The 14585-nt window shown below is 35.5% G+C and overlaps 1 protein-coding gene across 1 annotated transcript in view; it reads right to left on the bottom strand.

The window, feature by feature from the left end:
* Window positions 1–14585, bottom strand: part of LOC140234361 (protein phosphatase EYA1-like) — a 414338-nt gene that overhangs the window by 80512 nt on the left and 319241 nt on the right. Inside the window, exon 5 of the mRNA XM_072314419.1 lies at window positions 2717–2889. Within this exon, the coding sequence (XP_072170520.1) occupies window positions 2717–2889 (173 nt within the window). The remainder of the gene's footprint in view (window positions 1–2716; window positions 2890–14585) is intronic.

The following is a 14585-nucleotide window of genomic DNA, read 5'->3' as shown; positions in this document are numbered from 1 at the left end:
AGTTGTAGAATGATACAAGCAATTTTCTACAATTATGTCCAGCCCCAGCAAGAGCAGCTTCATTTCTTCTTGTGCCTGTCCTGCCAGCTGTCCGATTTTTACTCATTTTTTTTTCTTCTGCTGCAGAACAAACTTAAACAAGAGAGAGAGTTAAAAAAAAAAAAAAAAGATCCTTTGCCTTATGCAGCTAATTGCACCATTAATGAAGATGATGACCACGCTAGGAGTCTGAGGTTCAGATGACACAAGACCGGTATCCGTTACCGCGGAAACGGTCTAACATGATACTGAATGATTATCGGAGATCTCGATTTGCAATCTTCTTCTATTTTTGTGTGTCTTCTCATTCCAGTATCTATACCTCTCCTTTTTTTCTCCTTTTTTTTTTTGGCTATCTTATCTCATTTATTTCTTGTTATCCTCATTCTTTAATCTCTTGGGTTCATTTGGCTTCTCTTGTCCACAGCACCTGACTTCGTGTAACTTCAGCTCGTGCATTTCTCCCGGTCCGTCCCCAATCCTGCTGCCTCTCCTTTTTCTGTGCCACTTTCATCAACAACACATCCCCAAGGCACCCCCATCCCTCGATCTCTACTCCATTTGCTTCTTCTTCATTTTACTTGGTCTTCTTTTCCTTCTGTTTTTCTTCTTCTTCTTCTTCTCTTCCTTTTAATTTCTTAACCCGGTGAGGATGGACTGATTTTGCTACAACACGCATTTCCCACAGACACCTGCCCGAGTATACTCAGGACTCATTCCCAACGGGTTAATCACCTTACCACCATCACCATCACCATCATCTTTCTGTTCCTTATTCTACTCCATCTTCTATGTCATCATCTTTTCCCTACTCTTTCATTTTGTTTTGTTCCTTGTCCCTTTTTCTCTAAAAGAACCTCTACAGATCTTAAACTCTCTGACTGCCATTCTTATCTTAGACTATTGGAGACTAGTCCCAAGTATTTATACTTGGGCAGGGGTTCATGGGAGGTGTGTATTATAGCAAAATCATCTGGTCCTCAATGGGTTAAACATGGAGCTATTAATTAAAGCAGACATTCAAGTCAGAGAGTAGGATACATGTACTTCCAAGGATTCATTGGAGACCAACCTGCTACCCCTCTGGCTTTGAATACCGGTATCAGAACCCGCCTCTCGTTCCCCTTGTAGAATATAAAGTGCAATGGGGCTCCCTTAAAGGATAAGCCCACCTTCATATACATAAGGATTGCGAGAATGCAGCAATATTAGTAGAAGACATCAGTGAAAGTTTGGGGGAAATCGGACAATCCGTTCGAAAGTTATGAATTTTTAAAGTATCTGCGCAGTCACTGCTGAATAAGAAGACTACTGCAGTGTATGATGTCACATGCGTACAACGATATAAGGAATATAAAAAGAGAATTTCACAAAACTTTACTTTTTGAATAAAGTGCAAATTTCTTCGACTTGTTACTGACATATGTTAAGGGTAATATCATTTCCCCTGCCTTCTGAAAGAGAGAAGTCGAGTGTTCTTTTGTTATGCGAGAAAAATGGAAATATGTTGAATTTTCTTTATTCTTTCTTTATAACGTTGTACACATGTGACATCACAAGCTATAGTAGTCTTTTCATCCAGCCGTGACTGAGCAGAAACTTCAAAAATTCATAACTTTTGAATGGATTGTCCGATTTTCCTCAAACTTTCACTGATGTGTTCTATCAATATTGCTGCATTCACTCAACCCACATGTCTATGAATGTGAACTTGTCCTTTAACTCGTTGAGGACAAATCCCGAGTATACTCAGGCAAGTGTCTACAGGAAATGCGTGTTGTAGCAAAATCAGCCTGTCCTCAACGGGTTAATTGAGTGAAGTAATTCTATTTAAGAGTGACTGAGGGCACAATATTTCTTAGAGGCACAGAAGTATGTGATTCGGTTGTCACAAGTTCTTCTTCAGAATCTATTTTCTACAGACTTTCAACTTTTGAGAGGTGCATCTGGTACACTATACACGTTACCATGCCATGTTCCCACAAGTATAGTGTAATCTACATCACATGCAGGAACACACACTGTTTACACATATATGTACACGTAACACAGAGAGCATGCATGCACAAGCACAAATTAAATAATATACAAAAACACAAGTAGCATATATGAACAGATACATGCATATAACCACTTTCTTAAATACTCCTTTGGTGTATGTATAATGGATGTAATATCATTTCTTTCTTTCATTTTCTTTCTTATGCCTCCTGACATATATAACTGAAATCTTAGTCATTCCTATAATCTGTGCCCTTTTTTTATTCCTAATACCATCTTTTATGGTCATTTGGCTACTAGGAATTTGATTGAAATGCTATAATATTTTTCTGTCAACAATATAAAGATATATTCTTTTGCATACTTTCTACTGACAAACTGCTACAGGGTTTACAGTATTCTTCAAGTTAAACCCTGCATAGAAAACATTGCATCATGTCTAACAAAACTTGCCTTGGAATATGCCCTTTATTGATGTTTGAATAATCAATCACAAATACAAAAGAGCAAAACAAAACAGAAAAAGACCCACTTTTTATCGCAGACATCCTGGTAGTTAATCAAAACATATTTGTCTGCTTTCGTTCTTCTCACACCGCCTTCTTCTCCTCTCCCCATCACCCCTCCCCCCCCCCCCTTCCCCCAGTCCCAGCAGATCTGATGATGGAGTGCTCACCGTACGACATGGTCTGTCCTACAATCCCATACGGCGACTGACCCGTCTGGGCCGAGTAGGGGTAACTGGAGGCGTTCTGCGACCCAAACGTGCCGGCCTGCGTCTGGGAGCCGATCGGAGGGAAGTTCCCGCCCTGCGCCGACGGGGTGGGCAAAATGTGTGGATAGGCTTGGCTGTGCATGACCGGGCGAAAGCGATAAGAGAGAGAAAGAGAGGAGAGAGGTGGAAAAATATGGTTAGAAGTTTGTCCTGTATCAGGGCATAACTTTGGAAAACGTAAAATACAAATCAGAATACATAAACATAACAAATATAATATTGAAACTGCAATATGAAAATCACTATTACTGTTAAACCAGACTCATTTGCGGCATGGAACTTACACAAATTGGCACCGGCATTCAATGCATTGTGTAGACAGCAACTTTCCCTTGCATTTCACTTTCATGAATCTTGGCTTCTCACAAATTCAATCCAATTCAATTTCAATTCCATTTCAATTCAATTTCAATTCAATTTCAATTTATTTTCATATTTCTCTATGAAAAAAAAAATATACCAAATATAACAAAATTAAATAATACATGATATCCAGCTAGGAGGCATATATATATAGTATTGCAAATATATAGAACATAGTGGTTGATCTATGAAAGTTGGAATCTGAGAATGAATGCTAAAGAAATATGATGGAACCTACTTAGAAGCAAGCTTCACAAAGTTTCATGCACAGGAATGTTTCTGGTTTTTCAGTATTGTAACAAAACAGAAAACAAGTATAGCAAAAAAAAATGTTGAAATTACAATGTGAAAAATCACTTTTGAATTTTTTTGTAATCCAAAATTGAAAATCAATGAACCAGAAAATGACAAAGAAACTCAACACATAAAAATAAAATTTCCTCTCTCATTTTTTGACAGATATTATAAATGCTGACGAGTTATAGATATGATTTGATGGGTCATTAAGGCTGAAAAAAAACACACACACAATGTTGTGACATCAGTAAATTCAAATAATGCAATTATTTTGATGGAATCCCATTTTCTTTGCTCATTTTTCCACTAATCAATAAATTTCAAATACACTTGAGCATAGCTCAATTATCCTTCACTGACTTTCACCCAAATTTCAGTATGTTATAGATAATGAAATTGTCTTTCAATTGAATTACATGATTTGTCATTTTGAAGATATTCAAGAACATCAATTGAAATAACTTTGGCAAAATTTGATAAATTTTCATGTCATCTATGTTCCACTATGTTCTATATATGTTCTCTGTGGCAGTCAATTTTTCTAATTTATTCATGCCACATTTCTGCAACAGCTCAGGAACAATTTATCCTATTGTCCAAATATTTTACATACATTTATACCATTTCAAATGAATCATTTCAAAAGATAGCACCTTCTCACTTGGATGCCACCTTGGCTATGAAAATGAGGCTCAAATGTCAAAAATCTTTTTTTTTCTGTATCTTAGGAAATAAATACCCAATTGACCCTTGATTTTGCACACATTTAGAACATGTCAAATGAATAATTTCGTAGCATAATATCTTTCTTATCAGAGAAGATTATGACTTCGATTTTTTTTTAAATTTTGCTGACATCATCACTCTGACAAAATCAAAGTAAACGTTGCAATAAAAAAAAAACATTTTATGTTTTATCTCCATGGCATTCAATTTTGTTGAAATGACAATAGGCATGACTTACTAATATCCTTCTTTCAGCTACTGAAATGTTATGCCATCGAAAGCAATCTCATTTCATGCTTTAAAGGATCACCTAATTTGTCGTCTTGACCAACTCATGCATCTATAATTTGAAACTATATGTGCAAATCAAATGAGGCGATTTTATAATAACTTGACCTGATGTTTACAATGTTAACAGAGGAAAGTGATGACGGCTGATATCAAGTTTCTCTACATTATACAGCCAGGTACATTTTCAGCAGAGTCTTTCACGAGGACATCGTAATACTGCCAAGGTTATTAATTTTTGTTACAATCCACAAAGTATCATTTTGATGGAAGACTTTGTACTGCTTGACTAGCTGGTCAACATGCAATCCATGTTCATGACAGAGTTTTCAACGTGCTCGTAATGACGCACAAACGCAAGCGCCTCCGGCACAAGGGTGGAGGAAAGAACATGGAGTGAGTGAGGCGTGATTTCTCCGCGTTGGTTGTCACGGCATCACTTCGGAATGAATCATAATTCAAGAATGGAACAAAAATAAGAAATATGCACCAACAACTCTACTATATATTGCAAAGTATATACATGCTTTGCTCTAATCATTCTATCCAAGTATGAAATACTGTGTACCACACTGATTCCATGATTCAAATTGTTGTACAATAATGTTCCAATAAGCTTCTCACTCTGAAATGAAAGTTGAAACATGGCAACTTAGATTGCTCATGGAAACATTTGCATATTGGAGCTCTCATAACCATAAATAAGTCTGCCTGAAAGATTACAAGTTTCTCATGATTTCAATAGATTTTTTTTTTGCTCTCTGGAGACAGAAAAATTAATTTGCGATGGATAATGCATTCAGTGGAAAGCAATGACAAGCATTCAAGTGAGAAATTAAAGTTGAAATATAGCCAGTGAACTTGACAACAAGAACGATTGATAACTGGTTCAACACAAATAGACATTGCTTTGATCTCTTACACCATCTACAGGTAGCCCTTAAAGATTACAAATTTGTCATCAACTGGTTAAAGTACACTCTTTTTATCGATGCAGGTATTGAGATACAGCAGAAACATTTATGATTACAAGAAGAAGAACATCTATCACAGCATTTTGATAAATTCTGCCGTCACCCAACCAATTGATGGTCATATCTATGTCTTGCTCACTATTACTTTGCTTCAAAATTGTATTCAGTTCGGACGAACTTTGGTGAAACCAATAATGCAGATAACGTAGAAAGACACACACAAAAAAATGTCCTGCAAAATTAAGAGAACTGCAGCTTTTCAGACAGTAATGTAGCCTGAGGAAAATTTCATCCGGTATGAGTGGACGTCTATGAAACGGTTGCCATGGTTACATGTCTGAGGTATCGCTGAGATAACAGTCCTTGTTTGCTTTGCGCACGAAAGAAAGCATTTTATTCCCTGGGACTCAAAACACAGTCAGAAATTTTCCTTGTGATTGCAACAGTCTCTCCGTGAAATGAAGACAAGTTTAGCAAGCGCCTTCATGCAAATTCACGATAAGTGATATTCTGGGTTTTACATTCGACTCATTTTCATTTCATTGTCAATTTCTATGAGAATTCTGCTTTGTTTGTATGCATGCTTGCACATCAGTAAATACATAAAATACATGTAGGCATTTAAGACACAGGTGAGCATAAATGAATTCAAGGGATTACAGTATCAGAATATCAATATTGTAAATACATGACACTAGAGAAAGCATCGAGTCGTACTGAGTCAAAATTGTGTTGATTGCGATGTGCGTACAGGCAGGTGTATATTTGTGAGTCAGAGCATGCTTACAATGTTTAAAGTTGACTTCCAAGAAAGCTTAAAATTGTCATATGACCAAAATAGCTGCTTCAATGTCACATCGTGAAATAGTTGTTTCATGGCAGCAATCAAAAGAAGAAGAAGAAAACAAGAAAACAAAATAATTTGCTCCTTCCACTAGGATAGACTAAATGAGAGATGCCCAAATATCGCAACTAGGCAGAAGCAGTGAATGAGAGAGAGAGAGAGAGAGTGCAAATAGAAGAAGTGTTACAGTAGAAGAATGATAATAATAAGTAGTAGAGGTAGTTGTAGAAGTAGAAGAAGAAGAAGAATAAGAAGTAGTAGTACTAGTAAAAGACGAAGAAGAAGTAGTAGTAGTAGTAGTAATAGAACAAAAAGAAGAAGAAGTAGTTAGTAGCAGAAGAAGGAGAAGAAGAAGAAGAAGAAGAAGAAGAAAAAGAAGAAGAAAAAGAATATGATGAAAGGTCAAAGAATGAGGATAAAGGATGAGATGAGAGGATTCAAGGTGAATGAAAATAAACTCTCCATTCCACAGACGGGTCCGCAGGCACGAGAGCAGCGGGAGATGACCAAAATTGAGTGGTGCCAACGCCAAAATTGGAGGGACTTTCCTTTTTTCCTTTCTTTCATTCCTTTTGTTTCCCTCTCTTTCTTTAAGCACATGTTCCTCATGACACCAAATACTCCCCGAGATCGCACTAATCACTTTGAAGTTGAGCCAAAATTGGCTTTGCTTGGAGTGAAAAGGTATGGAATTGCTGCCAGACCTGGATTAAAAAAAAAAAAAAAATCTTAACTTTTATCTAACTCTATGCAGGGCACCACGCCCCAGTTACAATGACGATTATAGGCCACTGTAATCTCTACTGTTTTAATCATAATCCCCCCCCCCAAAAAAAAAATAATAATAATGATAACAATAAGAAAATAAATAAATGAATAAAATGAAACAAAATGTTCTTTGGTGTGCTGGGTAATCAAGTTTGTGTAGATATTTGAAGAGTTTGTTTGCAAAAACCGATAAGTCCATATTTGCCAAATGGAGATATTTGCGATTAAAGGTCAAGAAAAATAGAGAGAATAACAAGAAAATTTTTGCTTCTTTTGACCATAACTTCAAAAATATACCTTTATATGTAGTGACCAATATATCATTTAAAAGGTATTACTTTGTACTTTACGACAAAGATCGTGCTTCAAAATCTTCAAAAATGGACTTATCGGTTTTTGCAAACAAACCCTTCATTTGTTTGGCTTGGAGTGCATTGTATCAGAGTTTAAGTACAGTATAGAGATAGAGTTTCATTAGATATTGTTGCCGATCATGACCTGCACATACTTTAGTGATAGAAATAATGAATCTCAACAAACAAATTGTTTTACTGTATTTTGTTTTCTGCCAAATGAGTGCCAATACATTTGTCATAGAAAAAGAAGTACAGAAGACAAGCTCAAATAGCAAAAATGATACTTGACACAGATGTACACACCATCAAGTTCTAATGAGTCAAAAAGATTTTAGATATTGGTTATCACTAAGATTGATGCCAATATTAAAGTGGTTTCTAAGCAACTCGCAATACATTAAAAGCTGAATCCTCACCTCAATCGATACTATACCATCCCTTTAAGGGTAGTAGACCTTACAATCACTCAGAGGTAAGTGAAGGGATGTATTCCATGTATATTTGTGAGGTTTCATGGTGAAGATAATGTGCTCTACTGCTTTGTGGAGAACGCACAATGGGGATGCTGGGAGGGGAAAAATAGAATCCAATGGCACAAACATAGAAGTATGTCCTGTTTTGTGGTAATTCATTAACTTGATCTGTATAAACATAGTTGTGATTAATGTATTACATGCTACCTCATCTTATACAGAGACAGACTCTAGCCATCCATCAAATCAATCAGTCAGTCAATCAATCAATCAATCAAGCAACTAATCAATCAATCCATTTCTATTGAGTAATCACTCGATCGATCGATCAATCAATCAATCAATCAATCAATCAATCAATCAATCAATCAATCAATCAATCAATCAATCAATCAATCAATCAACCAACCAACCAATCAATCAATAAATCAATCAATCAATCAATCAATCAATCAACCAACCAACCAACCAACCAACCGATCACTCAGTTGGGACAATATGAAGAGTTTGTTCGCAAAAACCGATTTTTTTTGTTGTTGTTGAAGGTTTTGAAGTATGGTCTCTGTCATAAAGTACAAAATAATACCTTTTAAATGATATATTGGTCACTACATAAACAAGTACATTTTTGAAGTTATAGTCAAAAGAAGCAAAAATTTTCTTATTATTCTCTTTATTCTTCATGACCTTTAATCGCAAATATCTCCATTTGGCAAATATGGACTTATCGGTTTTTGCAAACAAACTCTTCATATACAAGGAATTTTCTGTGACAAATAAGATACCAACATAAAAAGGGGGAGACACCTTCTCTTCGCAATGATGAGAACAGGATGTTTGTTGTTCCTACATCCAAATTTGCCAAACACCGCCCCACAGGTAAAAGTGACACTAATAACTCGTGACACTCTTGTAGAAGTTTGGAAGGAATGTGAAAGAATGAGGCTACTTCCCATTTGAAAGTGGAACACGCCAAATAGGAAATTGTCGATTGAACACACTTACATCTTAACTGATTAAATGCACTGGTCTCTCCCCCCCCCCCCCATTCTTTTTTTGACCCCCATCATCACCAGGTGAGGTGCTAACTTCCGCCCACGGACCAGGTGATGGGACAACGTCACTTCCATGTGGTTTTAGCTACAGAGGATATCCTGTGGGTCGGTAAGAAAAGTTGTTGACTTCCTAATGGTATCGGTTATTGCCAGGCTTTTGGAATCATCCCTAAAACTTTGGGGGAAAAAACAAAACAGAACCAAATTATGTGGAAAGAAAAAACAACAAAAAGAATCTTCTTTTGTTTGCTTCTAAATGAATTGGGGGAAAAGTTTGATGCATGGAGGGATAAGTTACAACGGCAGGTCAGAAGGGGAAGATACGACTGCTGGCATTCTGTCAGAGAATTCCTGTTTGCGTCAAACAAACAAGCGGCACTCATGAACTCCAACTTAACTCTTGTAGAAACGCCCATTAAAGTTTATATGCTTGTTTATAGCAGCCTGCTCCAAACAACAAAGTTTGCAGTATGCATTGTTGGCACAGAGGGCATCTTCTGATGCACCACAAAAATAAAAAACAAAATCACGATACAAAACAATACAGGACAATGCTCCCTTAGTTACGTTGAAACAAACATCACCTGTCCTGCTTATCATCTTTTTTTTTCATATCTCTGCATCGCATTCAGATTTGATGAGCAAAACAATCCAAATCTGGAAGTTCCAGAGGAATATAAACATCATATCATAAGCCCAAGAATAAGCAAGAGACATTGCAACATACTTTTTTTTGTAGGCAGCTTAAAATCCACACTTTAGTAAAACATTCAGTCAAAGAAATTTGACTCCATGTCTGAAATCCAATACAAAAAAAAAGAACAGCTGTCAGAAAAATAAATGAACAGTAATCTTTTGAATTTAAAGTAAACCTGTCTTTGCAACAATCATCAGATTCCATACAATCAAACTTCAGTATTTATGAGCAATTGTCATACAAGTATGAGTTATCTTCTTTTTTTTTTTTTCCTCTCTAAAATGCCGAGTATTCATAAGCTTCTACCACAACTGACTCATAAATTTTTCTCCCGGTCTAAGAAAGTTGAAGGCAGTGCTGGTAGCCTCTTTTTATTTGAAAGAATATTAGAGTTAAGGAATAGACACTCTCAAAAAGACTTTCAAAACTTGCACAGATTCCACCTTTCCTAATTCAACATCATAATCAAAGTCTAAATTAAGAGGTAAGGGAAGGGGGGATTGGGGTAGATGGAATGAAATTTCATCTCATGAAACTGAGCTTACTTTTTTCTTTAAGTCTACGATATCAATGATATGAACAGGTCATCTACACCAGGGTATTTTATTTCACCATTCCATGAAATTGAATCATAACTACAAAACCTAACACTCGATATGTAACATCTTCACTATCCTGCTAGAGCAAATCAGAAGAAATCACAAATATGTCCTGAGACATATCCATTTCAATCTTTAATTCTTAAAAAGATATAATGAAAGATTGATAAAATGCATATGTAACAAACTTTATTTATACTGGAATCTAACGACCAGCCAAAGTACACCAAGTCTTTTGAGATTAAGAAGAGAAAAATGAGTAATTTGAGACATGAAATTCAGAAAACAACATATATACAATAATATTATCATGACTTTGAGTAAAAGGTGAACTTTCAAGCATTTTACATTAAATGACTAGTTACATACCAAGTATACCAACACAAATATTAGTATATGGGATGATGAATTAAGAGTTGGTGTTTCTCTTTTCTTAAAAAAAACCCACAACAACAAGAAGCTAAACCACATTAAACAGTGATATCTTGGCCTATTGATCTTACTTCCACAGACATTACTTGTCTTGTTCATCAATGCCATTGAAAATAAATACACCTTATTTGTTTTGTTATGTCATTATTTTCATCATTCAAAGTGATTCTCGACATGGAAGCACATCCTTTCTGTCATGTATTCTTGAAGGGAGAATCATGCCATGAAATCATCATTGGAAATAGAATTTCATCTGAATTGAATTGAATTTTGAACTTCATAATCATATATGTTGTCAGTATCATGTGAGTGAGCGAGCAATTGCGGCACGCACAATGCACAAAGGATGCAATCACGTTTGGATTTCAGGCGTACGCACACGAGGAATCTCGTATCACAGAGGATGCTCATTGCGTCGGATCGAATGATATTTCCTGTTGTTGTTTCTTTCTTGAATGACCACAGAGATAACCAAACACACATACATTTAAAAAAAGAGAGAGAGAGAGAAAATAGAGAAAAGAAAAAAGGAAGAAGGAAAAAGATGAAGAAGGCTGCAGGATAGGTGGGGTTCAGCACTTCCCCTAAGCTTTATCCCCTTCGACCGGACATATTTTCAAAGCAAATATTCACCCAAACTTCCACTTTCTACACCTGGTTAAATATCAAAATTGTCCCTCGTCAAGTTCATCTATTAAGGCGTGTGTTAGGAATGTAATAATGAATGAGAAACAGGTTAAAAAAAACAACAACACACACACACAAGGCAGTTAACCCCATTACCTACATGTATGGAAGATAGAAATGCCCCATGGATTGTAGTACATGATTAACATTGAACCAGCAAGTAATAAGTTAAAATTGAACATAGGATAGCATGGTATCCATGTCTTTTTCTACACCTCAGCAACACACGATCTGTAGACAATCATTTATACTAATCAAAGTATGGGCTCTTGAAAGGCAAACATGCAAGTCTGAAATTGGATTCCTAGAGATTACACATAAAAGGGTTGTCAAATTGTCATTGCAATTTGCCTGAAAGATACTGAGATTGGTAAGTGGGAAGTTTGCATTTTATGTCCATAATGTTGATGACAGAGCAGAAAAAGATGTCTTCCACAAGACAGTTTGAAAAAAGATATAGAAAAACATAACATATCTTTGTTAGTTACAATGTGTATATAACTAATAGGCTTTCAACTATTGCAAAAATGTGAAATATATCAATATGTTTGCAAGCGCAGACATTTTGACTGTTGCCTGATAACTCTTTCACTTCATTTTTTTGAAGTCCTGACATTGATGGGAGTTTTTAAATGTACAGTTGAGCTTTAAAGCATTTGCACATAGACAATATGCTTAATTAAGCATATGTATGGCAGTCATCCCCATTCCACATTATATCATGAATCAGTTTGATGAAATATGATTCATCTCTTACTTTTCATCCCTTTAACCATCTCAATACTACCTGTTCAAAATCACACTGGCTTTGCATTTGGACACATTCAAAGCAGATACACAGATATATGATGAAATAACACCCACAACACCATCAATGCATAAATCTTTGCAACCTTTCTAAATTCTGTTAGTTGTTTGTAACTGTATGTACCTGCATCTACACCACACACAAATAGATAAATAGATAGATAGATAGATAGATAGATAAAGATAGATAGATAGATAGATAGATAGATAGATAGATAGATAGATAAGGATATACATGATACGCATATCAACTGACTTAAATGAAGAGTTTGTTTGCAAAAACCAATAAGTCCATTTTTGAAGATTTTGAAGTACGGTCTCTGTCATAAAGTACAAAATAATACCTTTTAAATGATATATTGGTCATTACATATTTAAGATACATTTTTGAAGCTATGGTCAAAAGAAGCAAAAATTTTCTTATTATTCTCTTTATTTTTCTTGACCTTTAATCGAAATTATCTCCATTTGGCTAATATGGACTTATCGGTTTTTGCGAACAAACTCTTTAGATAAATGTGATTATGATTAGGTAGACTCAAAAAGTCATTTGCAGAACATAGCAGAATAACCTCAAAATCTAGATTGTGCAGCAACAGGTTGGGGATCCAGAAATACCCTGCTTCGAAAAAGTGATTTTTACTTCGAATACAATGAAAATAAACAGACAAATAAGTAGATTTTGTTCCCCATGCTTTCATTTAGGGTCACTGGGTGAAAATGAACAAAATATATGTGTGATTTTTCATTCCTTTGCTATATTAAAGAATCCTACCACAGGAAGGCACAAATGCAATTATCATAGCACATGAGCAGAACTTTACATGCTTATTAATATATCATATTCCTCTTGAGAAACATAACAAAGCAGGAGAACATACAAGGAGACCTACTTTGAGCACTCATCAGCGAGAACTGGGAAGATACGGCAATCAGGAAATGACCACGATGACAAACATTGGTTATGCGCATATTTCGACACAAATTCCAATCATATCAGGAAGTTGTTTTTTTTTTTCGTTCATCTGTTGATAAAAATTTTATTTCCTCCTTCTGACCATGCAAAGAGAAATATTGATTTTCATACTTTTCCATGAAAACATCAGTGTTTGTAGACATAGTTTTTCTTTCCTTGTTGTTAACACCTATATAAAGAAATATGCAAATATATGCATGCAAATATATAAACAAAGCATATTATAAAGTCCAAGAAAAAAAGTTTATTTCCAAGAGATGTTCATACATTGCACTTATAGTGTATCAAAGTGATAATCATGTCAATAATATACCCGTAGTGACATCTTTCCAAGTGAATATGCCGTGAAAAATCTATCAAAAACATTGGCTGGAAAACTTCTGGTAATAAAGTGAAAAACATGATACCCTTCTAGCACAATTAACAATTTGGTCAAATAAAACAACTAGATTAAAAAACGAGAAAAGCACTTGGAGAGTGCAGACCTACGGCAAGCAGCTCATTTCCACCCATATCATACACACATGCTGAAAATCACCCAATTTTCCAATATAGACGCCTTTTGTTTACATCATCAGCTTTCGGCTGCGCAGCACCTCGCTTGAGCAGAGCATGTGCCTTACTACGCGTATGAAACCTCAAATACACGCATCTTGAACTCCCAAGTACATTGACCCCATTTACCAAAAGATTTTTTTAAAATCCTTTAAAAATTCATAAAAATTCCCCGATGACCAAAATTCAACCATCTGTTTCTTGGGTCATTATCAACTCTTCCTGTAAGTTTCATCCAAATTCATTTGCAACTTTGTGAATTATTTTGCACACAGACAGACAAAGAGACAAAGAGACAAAGAAACAAACAAACAAACAAACAAACAAACAAACAAAAACATAACCTCCTTCATTGGTGGAGGTAAAAATGAGGAAAAGGCCAAGCAGCATGCAAACTTCATACCCTGTGAATCAGAGTATTCTAATTTTGTTTTGGAGCAACCTGAGTCCTATGACGAGCTAAGAGATTTATCCTTGGGTAATATAAGGACCATCCATCAAACAATCAAAACACAGCATGATGAACATAATTAATATACAGTAATGCCAGATATTTTTACGTTATGAAATTTTCACAAATTGGAGTCAACAGTCTGTTTTTGCAGCATGAAATTTTCGCAAACTGTCACTAGCATTCAGTGTGTACACATAGACAAGAACTTTTGCGTGCCATTTTAATTTTGCAAATCATGGCTCTCGCAAAATTTGCACAAATAAAAAAAATGCACATGACCATTTCTGGTTTTGCAGTCGACAATATACCAGGTATCTTCTCGATACCTTGCAGTTTCCAATGCATTTATATATAAATATAAATTTTGTGGCAAAATGGTAGGCGACATGCTCTGGAAGAGAGAGGAAAAAAAAACTGCT

The sequence above is a fragment of the Diadema setosum genome, chromosome 10 (assembly GCF_964275005.1).
Source record: "Diadema setosum chromosome 10, eeDiaSeto1, whole genome shotgun sequence".
Taxonomy (NCBI): domain Eukaryota; kingdom Metazoa; phylum Echinodermata; class Echinoidea; order Diadematoida; family Diadematidae; genus Diadema; species Diadema setosum.
This window is presented reverse-complemented; position numbering and strand designations above follow the sequence as displayed.